This window comes from Nerophis lumbriciformis, linkage group LG18 (genome assembly GCF_033978685.3).
Source record: "Nerophis lumbriciformis linkage group LG18, RoL_Nlum_v2.1, whole genome shotgun sequence".
Lineage (NCBI taxonomy): Eukaryota > Metazoa > Chordata > Actinopteri > Syngnathiformes > Syngnathidae > Nerophis > Nerophis lumbriciformis.
In genome coordinates this window covers 22,433,818-22,455,000 of record NC_084565.2, presented here as the reverse complement: position 1 = coordinate 22,455,000, position 21,183 = coordinate 22,433,818, and the positions used below count along the sequence as shown (strand labels likewise).

Here is a 21,183-nt window from a genome sequence, read left to right as displayed (position 1 = left end):
CAAGATCTGCTTTTCCTGCAGGTCCTGTTTTGGCATCCATTGGTCCATCTCCTATTATTGAACCGTGCTGGAAGAGCTCCAGTTGTTTCCAGCAATGACACACACACGCATACACACACACACAAACACAAACACACATCTTTACTGGTAGCCCCCCTCCCCTTTTCCCCAAGAAAGGAGGCTTGTGGGAAGCACACCCACAACAACACATTACCCGTGTTTGCAGACATGCCATTTGTTTGTGGATTAAAATGATTAGCAAGTTCAAACGCATGGTATCAGAGTTGATTCTGCACAATAACACATTTAACTGTTCCCGGATCTTAAATGAGGTTTTTAATATTTTTAATGTTATTCCAAAAGTCAATACATGTCCATGTGAAGGTCACCTCGAGTGCAGCACCTTTCACATCCAACTAATCCACTGTTTGTTATGACGTTTGCTGCCATCTAGTGGTTAAAATAATTAACACGTCTCTTCATTTACTGGTCTGTGTCTGACTCTCTGACCCAAGCTTTTTTTTCCCTACCAAAGACCACCTCAGAAAACACTTGGCTCTCCAAGCACCACCATAATAACCAACATTAAAATACAGTAACGTAGTAGGCCCAAATATTCATTAAAAACAAGGCAGAGGTTTTATTTAACAGGTATATTTGATATTTTTGACCAGTAACACTGGTGTACGACTAGATGGAGCCCGCGTAACAGAGTTTGAGAATCACTGCTCTACAACAGTAACTATAAAAAAATAGATTTGATCCACAGCTATGATATTAGTATTTATTGCACTTTTCTGATGTACAAAACCCAAAACCAGTGAAGTTGATACGTTGTGTAAATCGTAAATAAAAACAGAATATAATAAATTGCAAATAATTTTCAACCTATATTCAATTGAATAGACTGCAAAGACAAGATACTTAAGGTTCGACCTGGAAAACTGTTATTTTCTGCAAATATTAGCTCATTTGGAATTTGAAGGCCTGCAACATGTTTTCAAAAAAGCTGGCACAAGTGGCAAAAAGACTGAGCATGTTCATCAAACACTTATTTGGAACATCCCACAGGTGAACAGGCTAATTGGGAACAGGTGGGTGCCATGATTGGGTATAAAAGCAGCTTCCATGAAATGCTCAGTCATTCACGAACAAGGATGGAGCGAGGGTCACCACTTTGTCAACAGATGCGTGAGCAAATTGTAATACAGTTTAAGAACAACATTTCTCAACGAGCTATTGCAAGGAATTTAGGGATTTCACCATCTACGGTCCGTAATATCAAAAGGTTCAGAGAATCTGGAGAAATCACTGCACGTAAGCGACGACATTGCGGACCTTCGATCCCTCAGGCGGTACTGCATCAAAAAGCGACATCAGTGTGTAAAGGATATCACCACATGGGCTTAGGAACACTTCAGAAAACCACTGTCAGTAACTACAGTTGGTCGCATCATCTGTAAGTGCAAGTTCAAACTCTACTATGCAAAGCCAAAGCCATTTATCAACAACACCCAGAAACGCCGCCGGCATCGCTGGGCCCGCGCTCTAAGATGGACTGATGCAAATTGTAAAAGTGTTCTGTGGTCTGACGAGTCCACATTTCAAATTGTTTTTGGAAACTGCGGACGTCGTGTCCTCCGGACCAAAGAGGAAAAGAACCATCCGGATTGTTATAGGGGCAAAGTTCAAAAGCCAGCATCTGTGATGGTATGGGGGTGTATTAGTGCCCAAGGCATGTGTAATTTACACATCTGTGAAGGCAATAATAATGCTGAAAGTGTCACAATGTGTTGGTGACGAACCCCAAGATGCAAAGAAGGCGGTAGGCATTGTGCGGGAAAACATGATTTAATGTCCAAAAGTAAAAATAAAGAAAAGACACAAACCAGGAACTAGGAAGACAAACTGAAAACAGGGAACAGGGAGCCAGCAAACAGGGACTATGAACAAAAAGATAATAAGCTACAAACAGCTGCAGAATATAGCTTACCGCTACCGCATACAGCTACACTGACATCGACACGACAGGTAGGGACGACAATAATCCAGCTGTGACTGGAGGGCAGGGCAGGTATAAATAGCAGCTGGCTGATTGACACCAGGTGTGGCCAGGTGCCAATCAGCCACAGCTGAGGGGACAGCACTTAGAGAGAACAACAGGAAACTGAACCAAAATAAGAGTGCTGACAGGAAATAAAACAAACAGAGGAAAAACTAAAACTTAACCAAACTGTCAGGGACAAGCCTGACAGAAAGGTACATAAAGGTTTTGGAGCAACATATGTTGCCATCCAATCAACGTTATCATGGGCGCCCCTGCTTATTTCAGCAAGACAATGCCAAGCCACGGGTTACAACAGCGCAGCTTCATAGTAAAAGAGTGCGGGTACTAGACTGGCCTGCCTGTAGTCCAGACCTGTCTCCATTTTGAAAATGTGTGGTGCATTATGAAGCCTAAAATACCACAACGGAGACCCCCGGACCGTTGAACAACTTAAGCTGTACATCAAGCAAGAATGGGAAATAAATCCACCTGAAAAGCTTCAAAAATTGGTCTCCTCATTTTCTAAACGTTTACTGAGTGTTGTTAAAAGGAAAGGCCATGTAACACAGTGGTGAACATGCCCCTGTGCCAACTTTTTTGCAATGTTTACATTAAGTATCTGGTCTTTGCAGTCTATTCAATTGAATTTAAGTTGAAAAGGATTTGCAAATCATTGTATTTTGTTTTTATTTACGATTTACACAACGTGCCAACTTCACTGGTTTTGGGTTTTGTAATATCGCTTAAAAAAAAAAAGCATAAATATGGAATGAAAGAGCAAACAAGTGTAATGTAACATGAACATTGTTTAAAGTTGACGTTGATAAAAAAGCTGACATGCAAGTATTGTATCGGTTTTGAAAGATATCGAAATGGCTCCACACCCTTTGATAGTTCCGTGTGTGGCCCTCAGGGGGGGGGGGGGGGGGGGGGAATTTGTACATTTCTGCTCTAGATGGGCTCCAGTTGGGCAAGTTTTGACTTTTGAGGCACTTCTTGAGAGTGAGTCCCACTTTCCCTTAGAAACACAGCAGGTCTATTCGCACATACGACTTATGCAAATGTATGAGCGGATGAAAATTGCGTAAGTTTTCACCCCCAAAGCCTCTTTGTCTTTGTGCCACTATTTTCCCTGCTTCAGGCATGCTGAGCTTTCATTAATCCTCCCCAAGAACAGCCACACGGTATGAGCCTGCCCCTGCTTTCTTTTACTCCATTTTCCATAATATCGCTTCTAGTTATGCATGGTTGTTGTTGAATCAATAGTCTCTTATTTGTTGTTTTCTCAACGTTTTACTCGTGTTTTCCCCAGGGTTCTACTTCTGAGGGTCAGAACCGAAGCGATGGAGACTTTTGTCTTTTTCTTTTCTTTTTCTGCCCTGGGCATTCTCTATGCCATGAACACAGTTCCTGCACTCCAACAGTAAGTCGTGACCTCCATTGATTTTCTAGTCAGTCTGTGGCGTTATTATTAGATACACTGCTAAGGTTGTTTACGGAGCAATCGTTAAGTTACATTTCCAGAGGAAACACCCAAAATTGAAAGCCCCCAAGAAGTGGGAAACATTCCTCAAAAGTAAACAAATAGTAAGTAAACGTGATATTAGTCAAGATGTTATGAAACTCCACAAGTTATCATCACAAAACTTATCTTATTTTTCTGACGCTAACATAGAAGTTTACCAATGATAGCAAAAAAAAAAGAACAATAAATGGACATAGGTCTGCTTACCTAAACGGTGGGGTATTAATTAGAATCAGGATATAATTGTCAAGAGGTTGTTATATTTAGAAATGTGAATACTTATAATAAACATTTTTTTTTACTTTATAAATGCTTTTTAGCAGACAGGAAAATAAAACTGAAAAATGTACTTCTGTCGACCACATTTACAAAACCCAAAACCAGTGAAGTTGGCACGTTGTGTAATCCGTAAATAAAACCAGAATACAATGATTTGCAATTCCTTTTCAACTTATATTCAAATGAATAGACTGCAAAGACAAGATATTTAATGTTCGAACTGAGAAACATATTTTTTTTGGCAAATAATCATTAACTTGGAATTTAAAGGCAGCAACACATTGCAAAAAAGTTGGCACAGGGGCATTTTTACCACTGTGTTACATGGCCTTTCCTTTTAACAACACTCAGTAAATGTTTGGGAACTGAAGAGACCAATTTTTTGAAAATTTTCAGGTGGAATTCTTTCCCATTCTTGCTTGATGTACAACTTAAGTTGTTCAACAGTCTCCTTTGTGGTATTTTAGGCTTCATATTGCGCCAAACATTTTCAATGGGAGACAGGTCTGGACTACAGGCTTTACTACGAAGCCACGCTGTTGTAAACCCATGGCTTGGCATTGTCTTGCTGAAATAAGCAGGGGCGTCCATGATTACGTTGCTTGAATGGCAACATATGTTGCTCCAAAACCTGTATGTACCGTTCAGCATTAATGGTGCCTTCACAGATGTGTAAGTTACCCATGTCTTGGGCACTAATACACCCCCATACCATCACAAATGGTGGCTTTTGAACTTTGCGCCTTTAACAGTCCGGATGGTTCTTTTCCTCTTTGGTCCGGAGGACATGACGTCGACAGTTTCCCAAAACAATTTGAAATGTGGACTCGTCAGACCACAGAACACTTTCCACTTTGCATCAGTCCATCTTAGATGAGCTCGGGCCCAGCAAAGCCGGCAGCGTTTCTGGGTGTTGTTGATAAATGGCTTTGGCTTTGCATAGTAGAGTTTCAACTTGCACTTACAGATGTAGCGAACAACTGTAGTTACTGACAGTGGGTTTCTGAAGTGTTCCTGAGCCCATGTGGTGATATCCTTTACACACTGATGTTGGTTTTTGATGCTTGAGGGATTGAAGGTCCGTAATATCACTTTCGAGCAGTGATTTCTCCAGATTCTCTGAACCTTTTGATGATATTACGGACCGTAGATGGTGAAATCCCTCAATTCCTTGCAATAGTTCGTTGAGAAATGTTGTTCTTAAGCTGTTCAACAATTTGCTCACGCATTTGTGGGGGCGTGGTTAAGATATATATATAAGAAATACTTGACTTTCAGTGAATTCTAGCTATATATATATATATATATATATATATATATATATATATATATATATATATATATAAATAAATACAATAAATACTTGAATTTCAGTGTTCATTTATTTACACATATACACACACATAACACTCCTCTACTCATTGTTGAGTTAAGGGTTGAATTGTCCATCCTTGTTCTATTCTCTGTCACTATTTCAGAACACACACATTATACAAATATACATTATAAAATCAATAAGAAAACGGGAGCTCTAATTTGGGAGTCTGAATTAGGATCAGAAGTTCCTATATAAACATTGCGTACTCACGTCGCCATTTTGTATTGATTACTGCAGCTGTGCACTGGATTCATTCACAAATACAAACTACAACTCACAAACACTTTAGAGTTAGGCTCCACCATCAGAATGTGTACTTAAACTTATAAAGATCACATGGATATTATTCAGTGAGTTGATTCACCAAAACTAACCTGTTATACAGGAGGAAAAAGCACACAGGTCGTTTCAATTGTTCACAAACTGGTCGCTCTCATCAGAATGACAAGACACTTCCGGTCTGCAGGTGATAGCATTCAATTGGGAAGAAACGCCCTACTGCCCCCTACTGACCAATGTGAATACTGATAAATGTGTAATGACAGCTCCAAAAACGAATTCAAACCACAAAATAAAATAAATAAATCAACACAAAAATGTGACACATTATGGGTGGGTCACATATGCATGTACAGTAGATAGCAGTATTGTCCTGTTTAAAAGTGTCACAACATTGCTGTTTAGGCAGACAAACTGCTTTACAGTAGACGAAAACTTGACTGCTGTTGTTGTGTATTGTTGCCACGCTGGGAGGACGTTAATGAAACTGCCTAACAATAAACCCACATAAGAAACCAAGAACTCGCCCTCCATCATTAGCTGTTTATATTGTGGGAAAGCGGACGTGTGAACAGGCTGTCAACACATCACTCAGGTCCGCATGGAGCTGGAGGGGGCGTGGCCTCCAGCTCCGCCTGAATTTCGGGAGATTTTCGGGAGAAAATTTGTCCCGGGAGGTTTTCGGGAGAGCCGCTGAATTTCGGGAGTCTCCCGGAAAATCCGGGAGGTTTGGCAAGTATGACACAGAACCAATCTTGTAAGAGCAGTAAATGCTGAGCTTTACACAGCTGATGAGTTGATAATAAACAACAATACTGCAAGTGTAACACACACGAGTTACACGCCAACAGCAAAATATAGCCCAACTAATACTGTAAAGCGTATAGATAACGCTGCTGGATGATGACCATGCACTTATGATTGTGACGTTAATACAAAGTACACCAGGAGGTTGCTTACAGCCACAGTTTTTTTTTGGACTCTGCTACTCAAAGTATTGAAGCTTATTCTTAGCAATATAGCCATTACGTGAGTCCTGATTTAACCACAACAAAAACGGTTATTTACTTTTTTCAACCACACAACTGATAACTAGTGAGACCCTGCCGTTTAGATAATACAAACCCTGTTTCCATATGAGTTGGGAAATTGTGTTAGATGTAAATATAAATGGAATACAATGATTTGCAAATCCTTTTCAACCCATATTCAATTGAATATGCTACAAACTGATAAACATTTTTTTTTTTGCAAATAATCATTAACTTTAGAATTTGATGCCAGCAACACGTGACAAAGAAGTTGGGAAAGGTGGCAATAAAGACTGATAAAGTTGAGGAATGCTCATCAAACACTTATTTGGAACATCCCACAGGTGTGCAGGCTAATTGGGAACAGGTGGGTGCCATGATTGGGTATAAAAACAGCTTCTCTGTAAGTGCAAGTTAAAACTCTACTATGCAAAGCGAAAGCCATTTATCAACAACATCCAGAAACGCCGCCGGCTTCTCTGGGCCCGAGATCATCTAAGATGGACTCATGCAAAGTGGAAAAGTGTTCTGTGGTCTGACAAGTCCACATTTCAAATTGTTTTTGGAAATATTCGTGTCATCCGGACCAAAGGGGAAGCGAACCATCCAGACTGTTATCGACGCAAAGTTCAAAAGCCAGCATCTGTGATGGTATGGGGGTGCTTTAGTGCCCAAGGCATGGGTAACTTACACATCTGTGAAGGCACCATTAATGCTGAAAGGTACATACAGGTTTTGGAACAACATATGCTGCCATCAAAGCGCTGTCTTTTTCATGGACGCCCCTGCTTATTTCAGCAAGACAATGCCAAACCACATTCAGCACGTGTTACAACAGCGTGGCTTCGTAAAAAAAGAGTGCAGGTACTTTCCTGGCCCGCCTGCAGTCCAGACCTGTCTCCCATCGAAAATGTGTGGCGCATTATGAAGCGTAAAATACGACAGCGGAGATCCCGGACTGTAGAACGACTGAAGCTCTACATAAAACAAGAATGGGAAATAATTCCACTTTCCAAAGCTTCAACAATTAGTTTCCTCAGTTTCCAATCGTTTATTGAGTGTTGTTAAAAGAAAAGGTGATGTAACACAGTGGTGAACATGCCCTTTCCCAACTACTTTGGCACGTGATGCAGCCATGAAATTCTAAGTTAATTATTATTTGCAAAAAAAAAAATAAAGTTTATGAGTTTGAACATCAAATATCTTGTCTTTGTAGTGCATTTAATTGAATATGGGTTGAAAAGGATTTGCAAATCATTGTTTTCCGTTTATATTTTCATCTAACACAATTTCCCAACTCATATGGAAACGGGGTTTGTAGATACAGTCGTGGTCAAAAGAACATCATGTCATGGCTGTCTTGAGTTTACAATGATTTCTACAACTCTTATTTTTTTGTGATAGATTGATTGGAGCACATACTTGTTGGTCACAAAAAACATTCATGAAGTTTGGTTCTTTTATGAATTTATTATGGGTCTACTGAAAATGTCACTAAAGTATACATACAGCAACATACATTATCGATTTTGGTGATGTAGAAAAGTTACAATAAAATCAAATTAGCTTCATGGCATGGCCTTTTAACTTCACGTGAGTGATTATGATTGACGACAGCTGTTGACTTCTCTGAGCCCATTTAAATAGGGCTCATGTGATGCAGTCATTAGACTCGGTTACAAACGCGACAATGGGAAAGTCAAAGGAACTCAGCATAGATCTGAAAAAACGAATCATTGACTTGAACAACCTTGGAGCCATTTCAAAGCAGCTTAAGGTCCCAAGAGCAACTGTGCAGACAATTGTTCGTAAGTATAAAGTGCATGGCACAGTTTTGCCACTGCCACGATCAGGAAGAAAACACAACCTACTGTAGATAAATTAATTGGAGCATATAATTTGCACAAGTACTTTATTTTGAAGTAGAATATCAATGAAATACAGTGCAGTACACTTATGATACACATTCTAGCAATACCTATAAAAGCCACTTAGGTGACAGTGACACTCTGCAAACAGACTCCTTCAGTCTCTGTCAGACGTCTTCAAAGGGAGACCAGTTTCACTTTAGTTTAAGAGAATTAAAATGTCATGGTTATGATTAAAATGTATGCGTGAGCAAATTGTCCAACAGTTTAAGAACAACATTTCTCAACCAGCTATTGCAAGGAATTTAGGGATTTCACCATCTAAGGTCTGTAATATCATCAAAAGGTTCAGAGAATCTGGAGAAATCACTGCACATAACATAGAATACGCGTGACCTTGGATCCCTGAGGCGGTACTGCATCATGGGCTCAGGAACATTTCAGAAAACCACTGTCAGTAAGTGCAAGTTAAAACTCTACTATGCAAAGCCAAAGCCATTTATCAACAACACCCAGAAACGCAGTCGGCTTCGCTGGGCCCAAACTCATCTAAGATGGACTGATGCAAAGTGTAAAAGTGTTCTGTGGTCTGACGAGTCCACATTTCAAATTGTTTTTGGAAACTGTGGACGTCGTGTCCTCCGGAACAAAGAGGAAAAGAACCATCCGGATTGTTATAGGCGCAAAGTTCAAAAGCCAGCATCTGTGATGGTATGGGGGTGGATTAGAGCCAAAGGCATGGGTAATTTATGCATCAGTGAAGCCACCATTCATGCTGAAAGGTACATACAGGTTTTGGAGCAACATACGTTGCCATATGCTGCTTATTTCAGCAAGACAATGCCAAGCCACGTGTTACAACAGCGTGGCCTCATAGTAAAAGAGTGCAGGTACTAGACTGGCCTGTCTGTAGTCCAGACCTGTCTCCTATTGCGCATTATGAAGCGTAAAATACCACAACGGATACCCCGTTGTGGTACATCAAGCAAGAATGGGAAATAATTCCACCTCAAAAGCTTCTCAGTTCCCAAACGTTTACTGAGGGTTGTTAAAAGAAAAGACCATGTAACACAGTGGTAAAAATGCCCCTGTGCCAACTTTTTTTGCAATGTGTGGCTGCCATTAAATTTCAAGTTAATGATTATTTGCAAAAAAAAAAAAAAAAAAAAAGTTCCTCAGTTGGAACATTAAATATCTTGTCTTTGCAGTCCATTCAATTGAATATAAGTTGACAAAGATTTGCAAATCATTGTATTCTGTTTTTATTTACGAATTACACAAGAGGCCTGCAAATGACACCCGGACTGTCCTGACCGCACGTGACTGCATGAATTCCTATGGAATTGTGTTCTACATGAAGGTTCCACTATACCTCATTGAAGATTCGAGGAGCACACAATGACTGCGGTTGTAGGGCCTTTAAAATGTACTCTTTTGTTTTACCTCCACTAGAGGACACTATCTACTCTGCAACCAACCCAAAAGACCAGTGAAGTGAGCATGTTCAACTTTGCGACTACACAATAATAATAATTACCCAATAGCAATATTCCCTTGAGTTGATCTCAATAGATAGTTAGTGTCACATATTTACCTTTAATGGAACGTATGTGACTGTAAATGCACGAGATATTACTACCTCAGGCAGTGGATTGAAATATCCACACTGCCAATGCATGAACATGCAGGAGCAACAAGGCTTATATAGACAAAGTCAGTGGTTAAACACACACTCAAACAAGCTCTTTTTTGATTGTGGACATGGCCGATCAATACCAACTGCAGCCAAGAGTGAAGAGTGAAAGCCTCTTGACATAAAGTAACCCCTGAGCTCTTCCCACTCTGCAAACAAGCAGCATTGTGTGCATAAATCTTCCCATGCATTTGTTTTTCTTCCTTTTCACATGGGTGTCGTGATGTTGTTGTATGCAGGGAAGACACCTTGAGCTCATTTTTCTTTTCCTATTGTACAAAAGCATCGGCGTGTTTGGCCTCAGCTCGCTTGGCTTCGTCCCACTCTTACTTGCCGTTGATTGATTTCGCCTTTATAAATCAAAGTGTGCTACAACAAAAGGAACATACAAACCCCGTTTCCATATGAGTTGGGAAATTGTGTTAGATGTAAATATAAACGGAATACAATGATTTGCAAATCCTTTTCAACCCATATTCAATTGAATGCACTACAAAGACAAGATATTTGATGTTCAAACTCAAACTTTATTTTTTTTTGCTAATAATAATTAACTTAGAATTTCATGGCTGCAACACGTGCCAAAGTAGTTGGGAAAGGGCACGTTCACCACTGTGTTACATGGCCTTTCCTTTTAACAACACTCAGTAAACGTTTGGGAACTGAGGAGACACATTTTTTAAGCTTCTCAGGTGGAATTCTTTCCCATTCTTGCTTGATGTACAACTTAAGTTGTTCAACAGTCCGGGGGTCTCCGTTGTGGTATTTTAGGCTTCATAATGCGCTACACATTTTCAATAGGAGACAGGTCTGGACTACAGGCAGGCCAGTGTAGTACCCGCACTTTTTTTACTATGAAGCCGCGTTGATGTAACACGTGGCTTGGCATTGTCTTGCTGAAATAAGCAGGGGCGTCCATGGTAACGTTGCTTGGATGGCAACATATGTTGCTCCAAAAACCTGTATGTACTTTTCAGCATTAATGGCGCCTTCACAGATGTGTAAGTTACCCATGCCTTGGGCACTAATACACCCCCATACCATCACAGATGCTGGCTTTTCAACTTTGTGCCTATAACAATCCGGATGGTTCTTTTCCTCTTTGGTCCGGAGGACACGACGTCCACAGTTTCCAAAAACAATTTGAAATGTGGACACCATTAATGCTGCCATCTAAGCGCCGTCTTTTTCATAGACGCCCCTGCTTATTTCAGCAAGACAATTTCAAGTCACATTCAGCACGTGTTACAACAGCGTGGCTTCGTAAAATAAAAGTGCGGGTACTTTCCTAGCCCGCCTGCAGTCCAGACCTGTCTCCCATCAAAAATGTGTGGCGCATTATGAAACGTAAAATACGACAGCGAAGACCCCGGACTGTTGAACGACTGAAGTTCTACATAAAACAAGAATGGGAAAGAATTCCACTTTCAAAGCTTCAACAATTAGTTTCCTCAGTTCCCAATCGTTTATTGAGTGTTGTTAAAAGAAAGGGTGATGTAACACAGTGGTGAACATGCCCTTTCCCAACTACTTTGGCACGTGTTGCAGCCATTCAATTCTAAGTTAATTATTATTTGCAAAAAAAAAATAAAGCTTATGAGTTTGAACATCAAATATGTTGTCTTTGTAGTGCATTCAATTGAATATGGGTTGGAAATGATTTGCAAATCATTGTATTCCATTTATATTTACATCTAACACAATTTCCCAACTCATATGGAAACGGGATTTGTAATTGAACAAGGTCAAGGTGATGCAGGGTATGTGAGAGTGCGACGTGAAGATGCAGTTTTATATTGCACAACTTAGATATCTCTGTGATTAAAAATGTTCCTCACACCACAGTTATATTTCTCTTTGTTCTTGCATAATGGCCATCTTCTCCCCCCTCTCTGCATCATTTACTAGCACTGGCAGGATAACACAGCTTCCATGAGGGAATCACAATTAGTCCAACGCAAAAAATCATAGGGATATATGGGTGTTTAATGCAGTATCCGCAAATATGTATACATGATGCACTGTTCCTACAGGCCATATGTGATCCTGGTGATTGGCATGGCTGTGTTGGTGTTGGTCTTCCTGCTCTACCTCATCATCACTCGGGGAAACCGACCGAAAGATGTCCTGTTCTTTGGTAATTATAAAACACTTACTTGTCGTCTGCAATGTATGTGCACGTCACATTTGATAGCTGTTTACAACCTACCAAGGTAACTTAAATTTAACCAAAAAAGTACAAATTATTTCCAACTTCTGCAACGTCGTGTGCCAGAGTGAAAAGAACTAATTGTATTCTGTGTGAGTCTGCCTGAAAGCTGCTTATAATCGTATGGCTTGTTGGAATGTTATACGAGACAACTGACTCCAATTCTGCAGGCTCAGGAAAGGAACCTCATGACCTACACATTTGTTTTGTTTCAATGAAACACAATGTGTAACTACAGTGGAGCCTTTAAGGTTGAATAAAATCCCTTTGTTTATATTCACAATTAATGCTTCCCATAGGAAACAATCAAAAAAGAATAATCTGTTCCAGAGTGTAGCTGGAGTCATCACAAAACCTTTATCAACTGTATAAGCAAGTCGTCAGTAACCTAAGCTAAATTGGGGCTCCTTTATTTAATTTCAACTTATTTGATCTAATACTGCATTTTCCTGACCATAGGGCACACCAGCTTATAAGGCTCACTGCCGATGAATGATCTATTTTTGATCTTTTTTCATACAAACGTATATAAGGCTCACCGAATTACAGGGCGCATAAGGGAGTCATATTATTATTATTTTTTTCTAAATGTAAAACACTTCCTTGTGGTCTACATCAGTGGTCCCCAACCGTGGATCGTTTGGTACCGGACCGCACAAGAAATAAAAAATAAAAAATAAAAATAAAATAAATTAAATAAAACAAAAATATATATATATTTTTTTTATTCTATTTTTTTATTTATTAAATCAACATAAAAAACATTAGATACACTTATAATTAGTGCACCAACCCAAAAAACTTCCCTCCCCCATTCACACTCATTCGCACAAAAGGGTTGTTTCTTTCTGTTATTAATATTCTGGTTCCTACATTATATATCAATATACATCAATACAGTCTGCAGGGATACAGTCCGTAAGCACACATGATTGTATTTTTTTAGAACAAAAAAAAATAAAATTAAAATAAATACACCCCTCCCCCCCGGTCCGTGGGACAAATTTTCAAGCGTTGACCGGTCCGCAGCTACAAAAAGGTTGGGGACCACTGGCCTACATAACATGGAATGGTGGTTCTTTAGTCAAAATGTTGCATAGATTATGTTTTACAGACCATCTTCAAGTCGCTTTCTGACAGTCGCTTCAGGATGCGCCGTTTTGTGGGCGGTCTTATTTACGTGGCGTCCGCGTCATCTTTGTTGTAGCGGTGTAGCGTGCAAGTACGGGAGTGGAAGAAGTGTCAAAAGATGGAGCTAACTGTTTTAATGACATTCAGACTTTACTTCAATCAATAACGGAGCAGCGTCTCCTCATCCGGAAACAACAACACCGGAAATGTGTCCCGTGAAAAACCGTCCGACCGGAACTGTCTAATAACCAAAGTTCTTTGGGTGAATAATGTAAACTCACTACACCGGTATGTTTTAGCGCTTTCATGGCGAGTTTACTGACAGATACAAGTAAGAATTTTACAATACTTTATATTAGAAATGGCAACAGCGGAGGATGAATGTCCCATAACAAGAAAATAGAGAAAAAGAAGAAGATTATCGACTACAGCGTCGGTTTGGACTACAAAGGCGGATGCGCACAATTTCTCAGGATTTATGCAGATCCTAAATACAGATCAGCAGGTACCAGAAGGTAACAAAAGTTGCTTTTACATTTTCGAAACAAAACGCCAGATAATATGTCTTACCTGTTACACACACAATAATAATACTCCTATGTTGAAGCACATCAAATGGTGCAGCCTACACTTATCACTAGAGATGTCCGATAATGGCTTTTTTGCCAATATCCGATATTCCGATATTGTCCAACTCTTAATTACCGATTCCGATATCAACCGATACTATCAACCGATACTGATGTATACAGTCGTGGAATTAACACATTATTATGCTTAATTTTGTTGTTATGCCCCGTTGGATGCATTAAACAATGTAACAAGGTTTTCCAAAATAAATCAACCAACGTTATGGAAAAAAATGCCAACATGGCACTGCCATATTTATTATTGAAGTCACAAAGTGCATTATTTTATTTAACATGCCGCAAAACAGCAGCTTGGAATTTGGAACATGCTCACATGTTCCAAATTCATGAGGAGGTTGAGGTGTGGGGGGGGGGGGGTGTGTATATTGTAGCGTTCCGGAAGAGTTAGTGCTGCAAGGGGTTCTAGGTATTTGTTCTGTTGTATTTATGTTGTGTTACGGTGCGGATGTTCTCCCGAAATGTGTTTGTCATTCTTGTTTGGTGTGGGTTCACAGTGTGGCGCATATTTGTAACAATGTTAAAGATGTTTATACGGCCACCCTCAGTGTGACCTGTATGGCTGTTGACCAAGAATGCCTTGCATTCACTTGTGTGTGTGAGAAAAGCCGTAAATAATATGTGATTTGGCCGGCACGCAAAGGCAGTGCCTTTAAGGCACGCCCCCAATATTGTTGTCTGGGTGGAAATCGGGAGAAATTCGGGAGAATGGTTGACCTGGGAGATTTTCGGGAGGGGCACTGAAATTCGGGAGTCTCCCGGGAAAATCGGGAGGGTTGGCAAGTATGACTGGGAGACGCAACTTCTCTGTACTTCTCCCTAAGTTCATGTACCACTCCGTACAGCGACGTTTAAAAAGTCATAAATTTTACTTTTTGAAACAGATACCGATAATTTCCAATATTACATTTTAAAGCATTTATCGGCCGATAATATTGGCAGTCCGATATTATCGGACATCTCTACTTATCACTTATGTTTGATTGCCATCTACTGGTCACACTTATCATTACACCATATACCAAATAAAATTGATTCGAAGTGGGTAAGCTCAACCAAACTTATTCCTTACATTAGGTGCACCGGGTTATAAGAACGATAAGAAGAAGAAAAAAGCACTTTAAGTGCGCCTTATAGTCCGGAAAATACGGTCATTTAATTTGGTGCATGAATTAATGGGAAATGATTGTTTTTAGTGCAAAATAACACATTTAACATAAGATGGTATAGGGTAGATTATATTCATCCCACAATGGGGAAATTATGTGGTTGCATGGATGGATGGATGGACAGTATAGATACAAAAAGTCCACAGCGAATAAGGGAAAAACACATGAAAGCAAAAATTAAACATTAAAGACACAGAGGAGGACATCAAAGACCACAGAGCTGCTGCAATCAGCTGCCACTTCAGCAGCACCATTTGTACAAACAGTAACAAAAGTAAAACGCAACGAAAAAACAAAAATGAGCAATAAATAATACGCATTGCGTACATACTCTTGCACCATGCATGAACAATAATGAACAAATGGAGTTGTACACGTTCCTGGTACAACTGTCCAGCACAACAATCCAACACTGATACAATGAATTAAATCACATTTTCCGCTATATTCTTATCATTGAGGAAGGGGCTGGTAATACGTTTGTGTTAAAATATGATATGACGCGCCCTGTCATTCATAAACAGATATTTTCTTTTGCCTATAGCAGCGATTTCTCAAACTGTAGTGGTACGCAGGTTCCATCTAGTGGTACGTCAAATAATCACTTAATCAAATATTCAAACACAGTGTTACTGGTCAAACAGTGTGTAATGTTAGAGTGGGCAAAATATTAAATATACTTGTTAAATTAAACCTCTGTCTTGTTTATAATAAATACTTAGGCCTACTATGCTACTGTATTTTAACTTTGGTCATTATGCTGGTACTTGGAGAGCCAAGTGATACTTGGTGAAAAAAGTTTGAGAACCACTGGACTATAGGGAGAGGCGGCCCTCTTTTAACCGCCATAGTAAAAGAACTTCAAAAATAATTTAACTGCTGTAAATACAGGGCTCAAATTTAACCACGGCCAGTGCAGCGACCGCCCTTGTCACTTGACGTAATGCCCTAAAAAATTGACCAGCATCGGCGGCAAGAACATGCCGTGACTGCCCTTGACTTTTTACTTGTTAATGGACGAGGGATGTAACAGTAGACGGTATAATGATAATTTGCGATAAAATTCCAGACGGTTAGTAATACCATCTAATTTTTTAATTATGAAAAATGTTATTTAATAATGCATTATAAGCAACACGAAGTCAGGCGCGTGCGCACTAGCGTCGTTTGACTTGATAATCATGGCGGACCGACGACACCAACTTTCTTCCCAAAGTTTTGTTTTAACGTCATTTTCCCTCACTTACCGCCGTGCGTTTAAGAGCGCACTGCTGTGTTTAGATGGAGACAGGTGTGGACAATCTTGGAGACAGACGCATTTGTCCCCACACTAAAAGTACACAACTATTTGATGTTGCTTTTATTTTCTCAATACAGCGTCCATCAGCTGCTGTGACTGAGAGTTAACGAGGTGAGGAAACATGCAGCAGGCAAAGTGTCGTGAACGTTGTCACAACTTGTTTATAAAATCTTTAGTTTGTTGACTGGGATGTTCACTCACTCCTTTATTTATCTGCAAACGGTATCAGTGTTCCAATAACATCAATACTAGCTCAAATGTTTTGTCATCTCATCGAAATTGAGCGCAGGCTGTGAAGATTATGTATTCGGTGTGAGAGGTCACTCCTGTTTTTTTTTTGTTGGCAAAACTGTTGTACTGAAACACTAGGACAGTGTTTTTCAACCTTTTTTGAGCCAAGGCACATTGTTGTCATTGAAAAAATGTGGAGGCACACCAGCAGAAAACATAAAAACATTCAAACTTAGCAGCTGATATTGACAATAAAAAGTTGTTCTCACAAGTTTTGGATAAGAATTCAAACCATAACCAACTATGCACGACTATAGTTCTTGTCTCAAAGTACTGTCACATCACGCTGTGACTTATTTGGGTTTTTTTTTGGTGTCTTCCTGTGTGTAGTGTTTTAGTTCTTGTCTTGCGCTCCTATTTTGCTGGCTTGTCCTGTTTTGTTGGTATTTTGCTGTAGAAGTTTCATGTCTTCTGTACATTGTTGACTGTCATGTCATGTTCGGATGTAATTTGTGAACGCCGTCTGCTCCGCACGCCGTAAGTCTTTGCTGTCGTCCAGCATTCTGTTTTTGTTTACTTTGCCACCAGTTCAGTTTTAGTTTCGTTCTGCATAGCCTTCCCTAGCGTCAATGCCTTTTCTTAGCGGCACTCGCCTTTTGTTTATTTTTGGTTTAAGCATTAGATACCTTTTTACCTGCACGCTGTCGTCTGCATAATGTGATCACAACAAACCATGTTCCCGACATCTACAAAGCAATTAGCTACCGGCTGCCACCTACTGATATGGAAGAGTACAACATGGGTACTCTGCCGCGGTCTAGACAGCACCGACACGCAACAACAACGGCACATTTGCAGATCATTATTACTGGTTTGCAAAAAATATTTTTAACCCAAATAGGCGAAATTACATATTCTCCCACGGCACACCAGACTCTATCTCACAGCACACCAGTGGTTGAAAAACACTGCACTAGGAAGCATTGTAAAAGAACAACGCTTGTTTATTAGAGTTCATCTTCATTAGTCATACTGCTTTGTGTTTTATTTTGACATCAAAAAGTAAACGCCATGTTTTTTTTACATTACTTGTTTTTTTTCATGTCATAAAGGTAGTACTTCAAAAACCATACACGTGACAAAGCATTTTGTTAATGTTTTATTGTGTATTAATTCCCTTACGACATATTTCTGCTCAAACTAGTGTTGCTTGTCTGGGTGGGGGTCCTGCTTTGGAAATAAATATTAGATAGTTGAACCCCTGTCAGAGATCATATTTGGTTCCCCTTAAAACATTCACATATTGCACAATGAGATGTAAGCATGGGATAAAGTCTACATTCCTGTATCTTTCTGTCTGTAAAACATATTTTTATGAGCATTTATGTAATCTACTAACATTTCATGATTAATATCTTAATGACAGTATAATATAAGTTCACATCTGATTGGGTAGTCATAGCGTAACGACGTGTCATTTGCAGTTTTATGTGTGGTGTTGGAGTTGTCTGACTTAGTGTGGCCAGAAATACGTCAGTGGCTGGGTTCCATGAGTGAGTGTGTTGGTGCAAGTGACAAAAGGGTGAGCGACTGCTGTTGATATGACAGATGACAAAGAGTTGCTTTTGGCCTGGTTTGTACGGCAGAAAATAACCAGTTTTGCTAGATAGACGTTTTTTACACATTTTTTTGGTGTGATTACGGCCAGCAATAAACAGCTTTGCTCAATAAAGTGACCAATGGACCTCCTGTCCTGAAAGCGTCTTTGCCAGACGTTAAAATAATTGAACAGTTTTGACGAATATTGCTTTATCTGGCCACTCGTTGTGGCCTGTCACTCACAGAGTTGCATTACAAAATCAAACATTATATTTTTATGTGTTTATTTTGTTGAGAGTATTGGTTGTATTATATTTTGTAAGCGGCATAGATTTGCTGTGCGCAGAAGACGTGTGAGCAGTGTGCAATTGCGCTGGTGTGCACCTGAGAGGGAATGTTGAATAGCAGGTGTTAAATAACTATTGTAAGTTTTGTTTATTTTCAAATTACATAGCTCTTGATGTGTATTTCTGGTCTTGTCATCCTCGTCCGTACAGAAGGGTGACACGGCAGTGCCGCTGGATCAAAAGAGACTTCGGAGACGCTTTACTGAACCTAAAGTTGCTTTTTTACAACCGAGCGTCATTTTACAGGACTGCAGTTCCTGGAGGAGGTCAAGAAAATAAGGCACTCCTAACTTGGAAAAGCCAAACCATCAGTTTTATATTCCTCCTAAGTCAGGTGAGCACATCCTGACCATAAAAGGAGATGTTCGTGTGTAAGTGCCTGGAAAACAACTGATTTATAACTTAAATGTTGGGGTTGAGCTAGACAGGTAGTCTCTTCTCGAGGATAGGGCTATCACTTTTGCATTACAACTGCGAAGCTCCTTAGGGAGGTTGGGGGTAGGTTCACAGACAGGCCATTAAAAGGCCTACTGAAATTCGATTTTCTTATTTAAACGGGTCTAGCAGGTCCATTCTATGTGTCATACTTGATCATTTCGCGATATTGCCATATTTTTGCTGAAAGGACTTAGTAGAGAACATCGACGATAAAGTTCGCAACTTTTGGTCGCTGATAAAAAAGCCTTGCCTGTACTGGAAGTAGCAGACGAGTAGCGTGACGTCACAAGTTGTGGAGCTCCTCACATCTGCACATTGTTTACAATCATGGCCACCAGCAGCGAGAGCGATTCGGACCGAGAAAGCGACGATTTCCCCATTAATTTGAGCGAGGATGAAAGATTAGTGGATGAGGAAAGTGAGAGTGAAGGACTAGAGGGCAGTGGGAGCGATTCAGATAGGGAAGATGCTGTGAGAGGCGGATGGGACCTGATATTCAGCTGGGAATGACTAAAACAGTAAATAAACACAAGACATATATATACTCTATTAGCCACAACAACACAACCAGGCTTATATTTAATATGCCACAAATTAATCCCGCATAACAAACACCTCCCCCCTCCCGTCCATATAACCCGCCAATACAACTCAAACACCTGCACAACACATTCAATCCCACAGCCCAAAGTACCGTTCACCTCCCCAAAGTTCATACAGCACATATACAGTATTTCCCCAAAGTTACGTAGCGGCACGCACGTACGGGCAAGCGATCAAATGTTTGGAAGCCGCAGCTGCATGCGTACTCACGGTATCGCGTCTGCGCATCCAACTCAAAGTCCTCCTGGTAAGAGTCTCTGTTGTCCCAGTTCTCCACAGGCCAATGGTAAAGCTTGACGGTCATCTTCCGGGAATGTAAACAATGAAACACCGGCTGCGTTATCCGGCACAACAGTCAGGGGGTGCATTCTACGTTATCTGGCACAACACCTGCCGCAATACACCGCTTCCCACCTACAGCTTTCTTCTTTGCTGTCTCCATTGTTCATTGAACAAATTGCAAAAGATTCACCAACACAGATGTCCAGACTACTGTGGAATTTTGCGATGAAAACAGACAACTTAATAGCTGGCCACCATGCTTTCCCAAAATGTCCTCTACAATCCGTGACGTCACGCGCAGACGTCATCATACCGAGACGTTTTCAGCAGGATATTTCGCGCAAAATTGGCATGCCGTATTGGCATGTGTTGCAATGTTAAGATTTCATCATTGATGTATAAACTATCAGACTGCGTGGTCGGTAGTAGTGGGTTTCAGTAGGCCTTTAAAGAGCTAGCCAACACTGCAGAGAGGACTAGCCATTGGCTGTGGTTGAAGAGGAGTGACAGCAGCTGGGCTGCTAAGGCTAACACCCAGGGATTTGATCACCCTGGGGTGGGCCCTTCCTCGGCAGAGGGTGTCTTGTGGTAAGCCGGGCCAAAACACCCCGTGACGCTGGGGCACACAACTGAAGATGTGTCCCAATGGTACGAAAGCCTCCCAGCAGTGTCACCTAGCCTCACTCAGGTATGTGGTCAGGTGCAAGCCTGGCTCAGGGAGGAGGATGCCCCTGCCATGCAGAGTCCCCAGGGATTGTACCAACTAGTCCTTTCAACAAATTCCTCCTTCCTGTCTCTGTGTGCTAAGACTGGTGAGCACCTCCCGACCATATAAGGAGATGTTTGTGTGTAAGTGTCTGGAAAACCACTGCTTTATAACTTAAATATTGACGTTGAGCTAGACAGGTAATCTCTTCTCAAGGATAGTGCTATCACTTTTGCATTCCAAGGTCCCAATTAGGGCCTCTTTCCTACAAGAAGTGATCCAATCCACCTGCGAATATCAAACTAAGGGGCCTTACCTTATTATGTGCTCAAACTAACTTTAACTTGGTGGTTTGTTTTCTCCAAAATGAATATGAACATTCACCAAATGCAAAACGTAAAATGAGTTATTAATTCACTTC

The 21,183-nt window shown here is 40.4% G+C and overlaps 1 protein-coding gene across 2 annotated transcripts in view; it reads left to right on the top strand.

The window, feature by feature from the left end:
- The first annotated feature begins 3,200 nt into the window (after positions 1 to 3,200).
- Positions 3,201 to 21,183, top strand: part of tm6sf2b (transmembrane 6 superfamily member 2b) — a 73,275-nt gene continuing 55,292 nt past the window's right edge. Inside the window, exons 1-3 of one of the 2 annotated variants that reach the window (XM_061977845.1) lie at positions 3,201 to 3,231; positions 3,360 to 3,470; positions 12,134 to 12,237. In XM_061977845.1, the coding sequence (XP_061833829.1) occupies positions 3,391 to 3,470; positions 12,134 to 12,237 (184 nt within the window). In that variant the 5' untranslated portion in view covers positions 3,201 to 3,231; positions 3,360 to 3,390. Of the gene's footprint in view, positions 3,232 to 3,277; positions 3,471 to 12,133; positions 12,238 to 21,183 lie in introns of those variants that run through there. The other variant, XM_061977844.1, reaches the window with a different exon arrangement.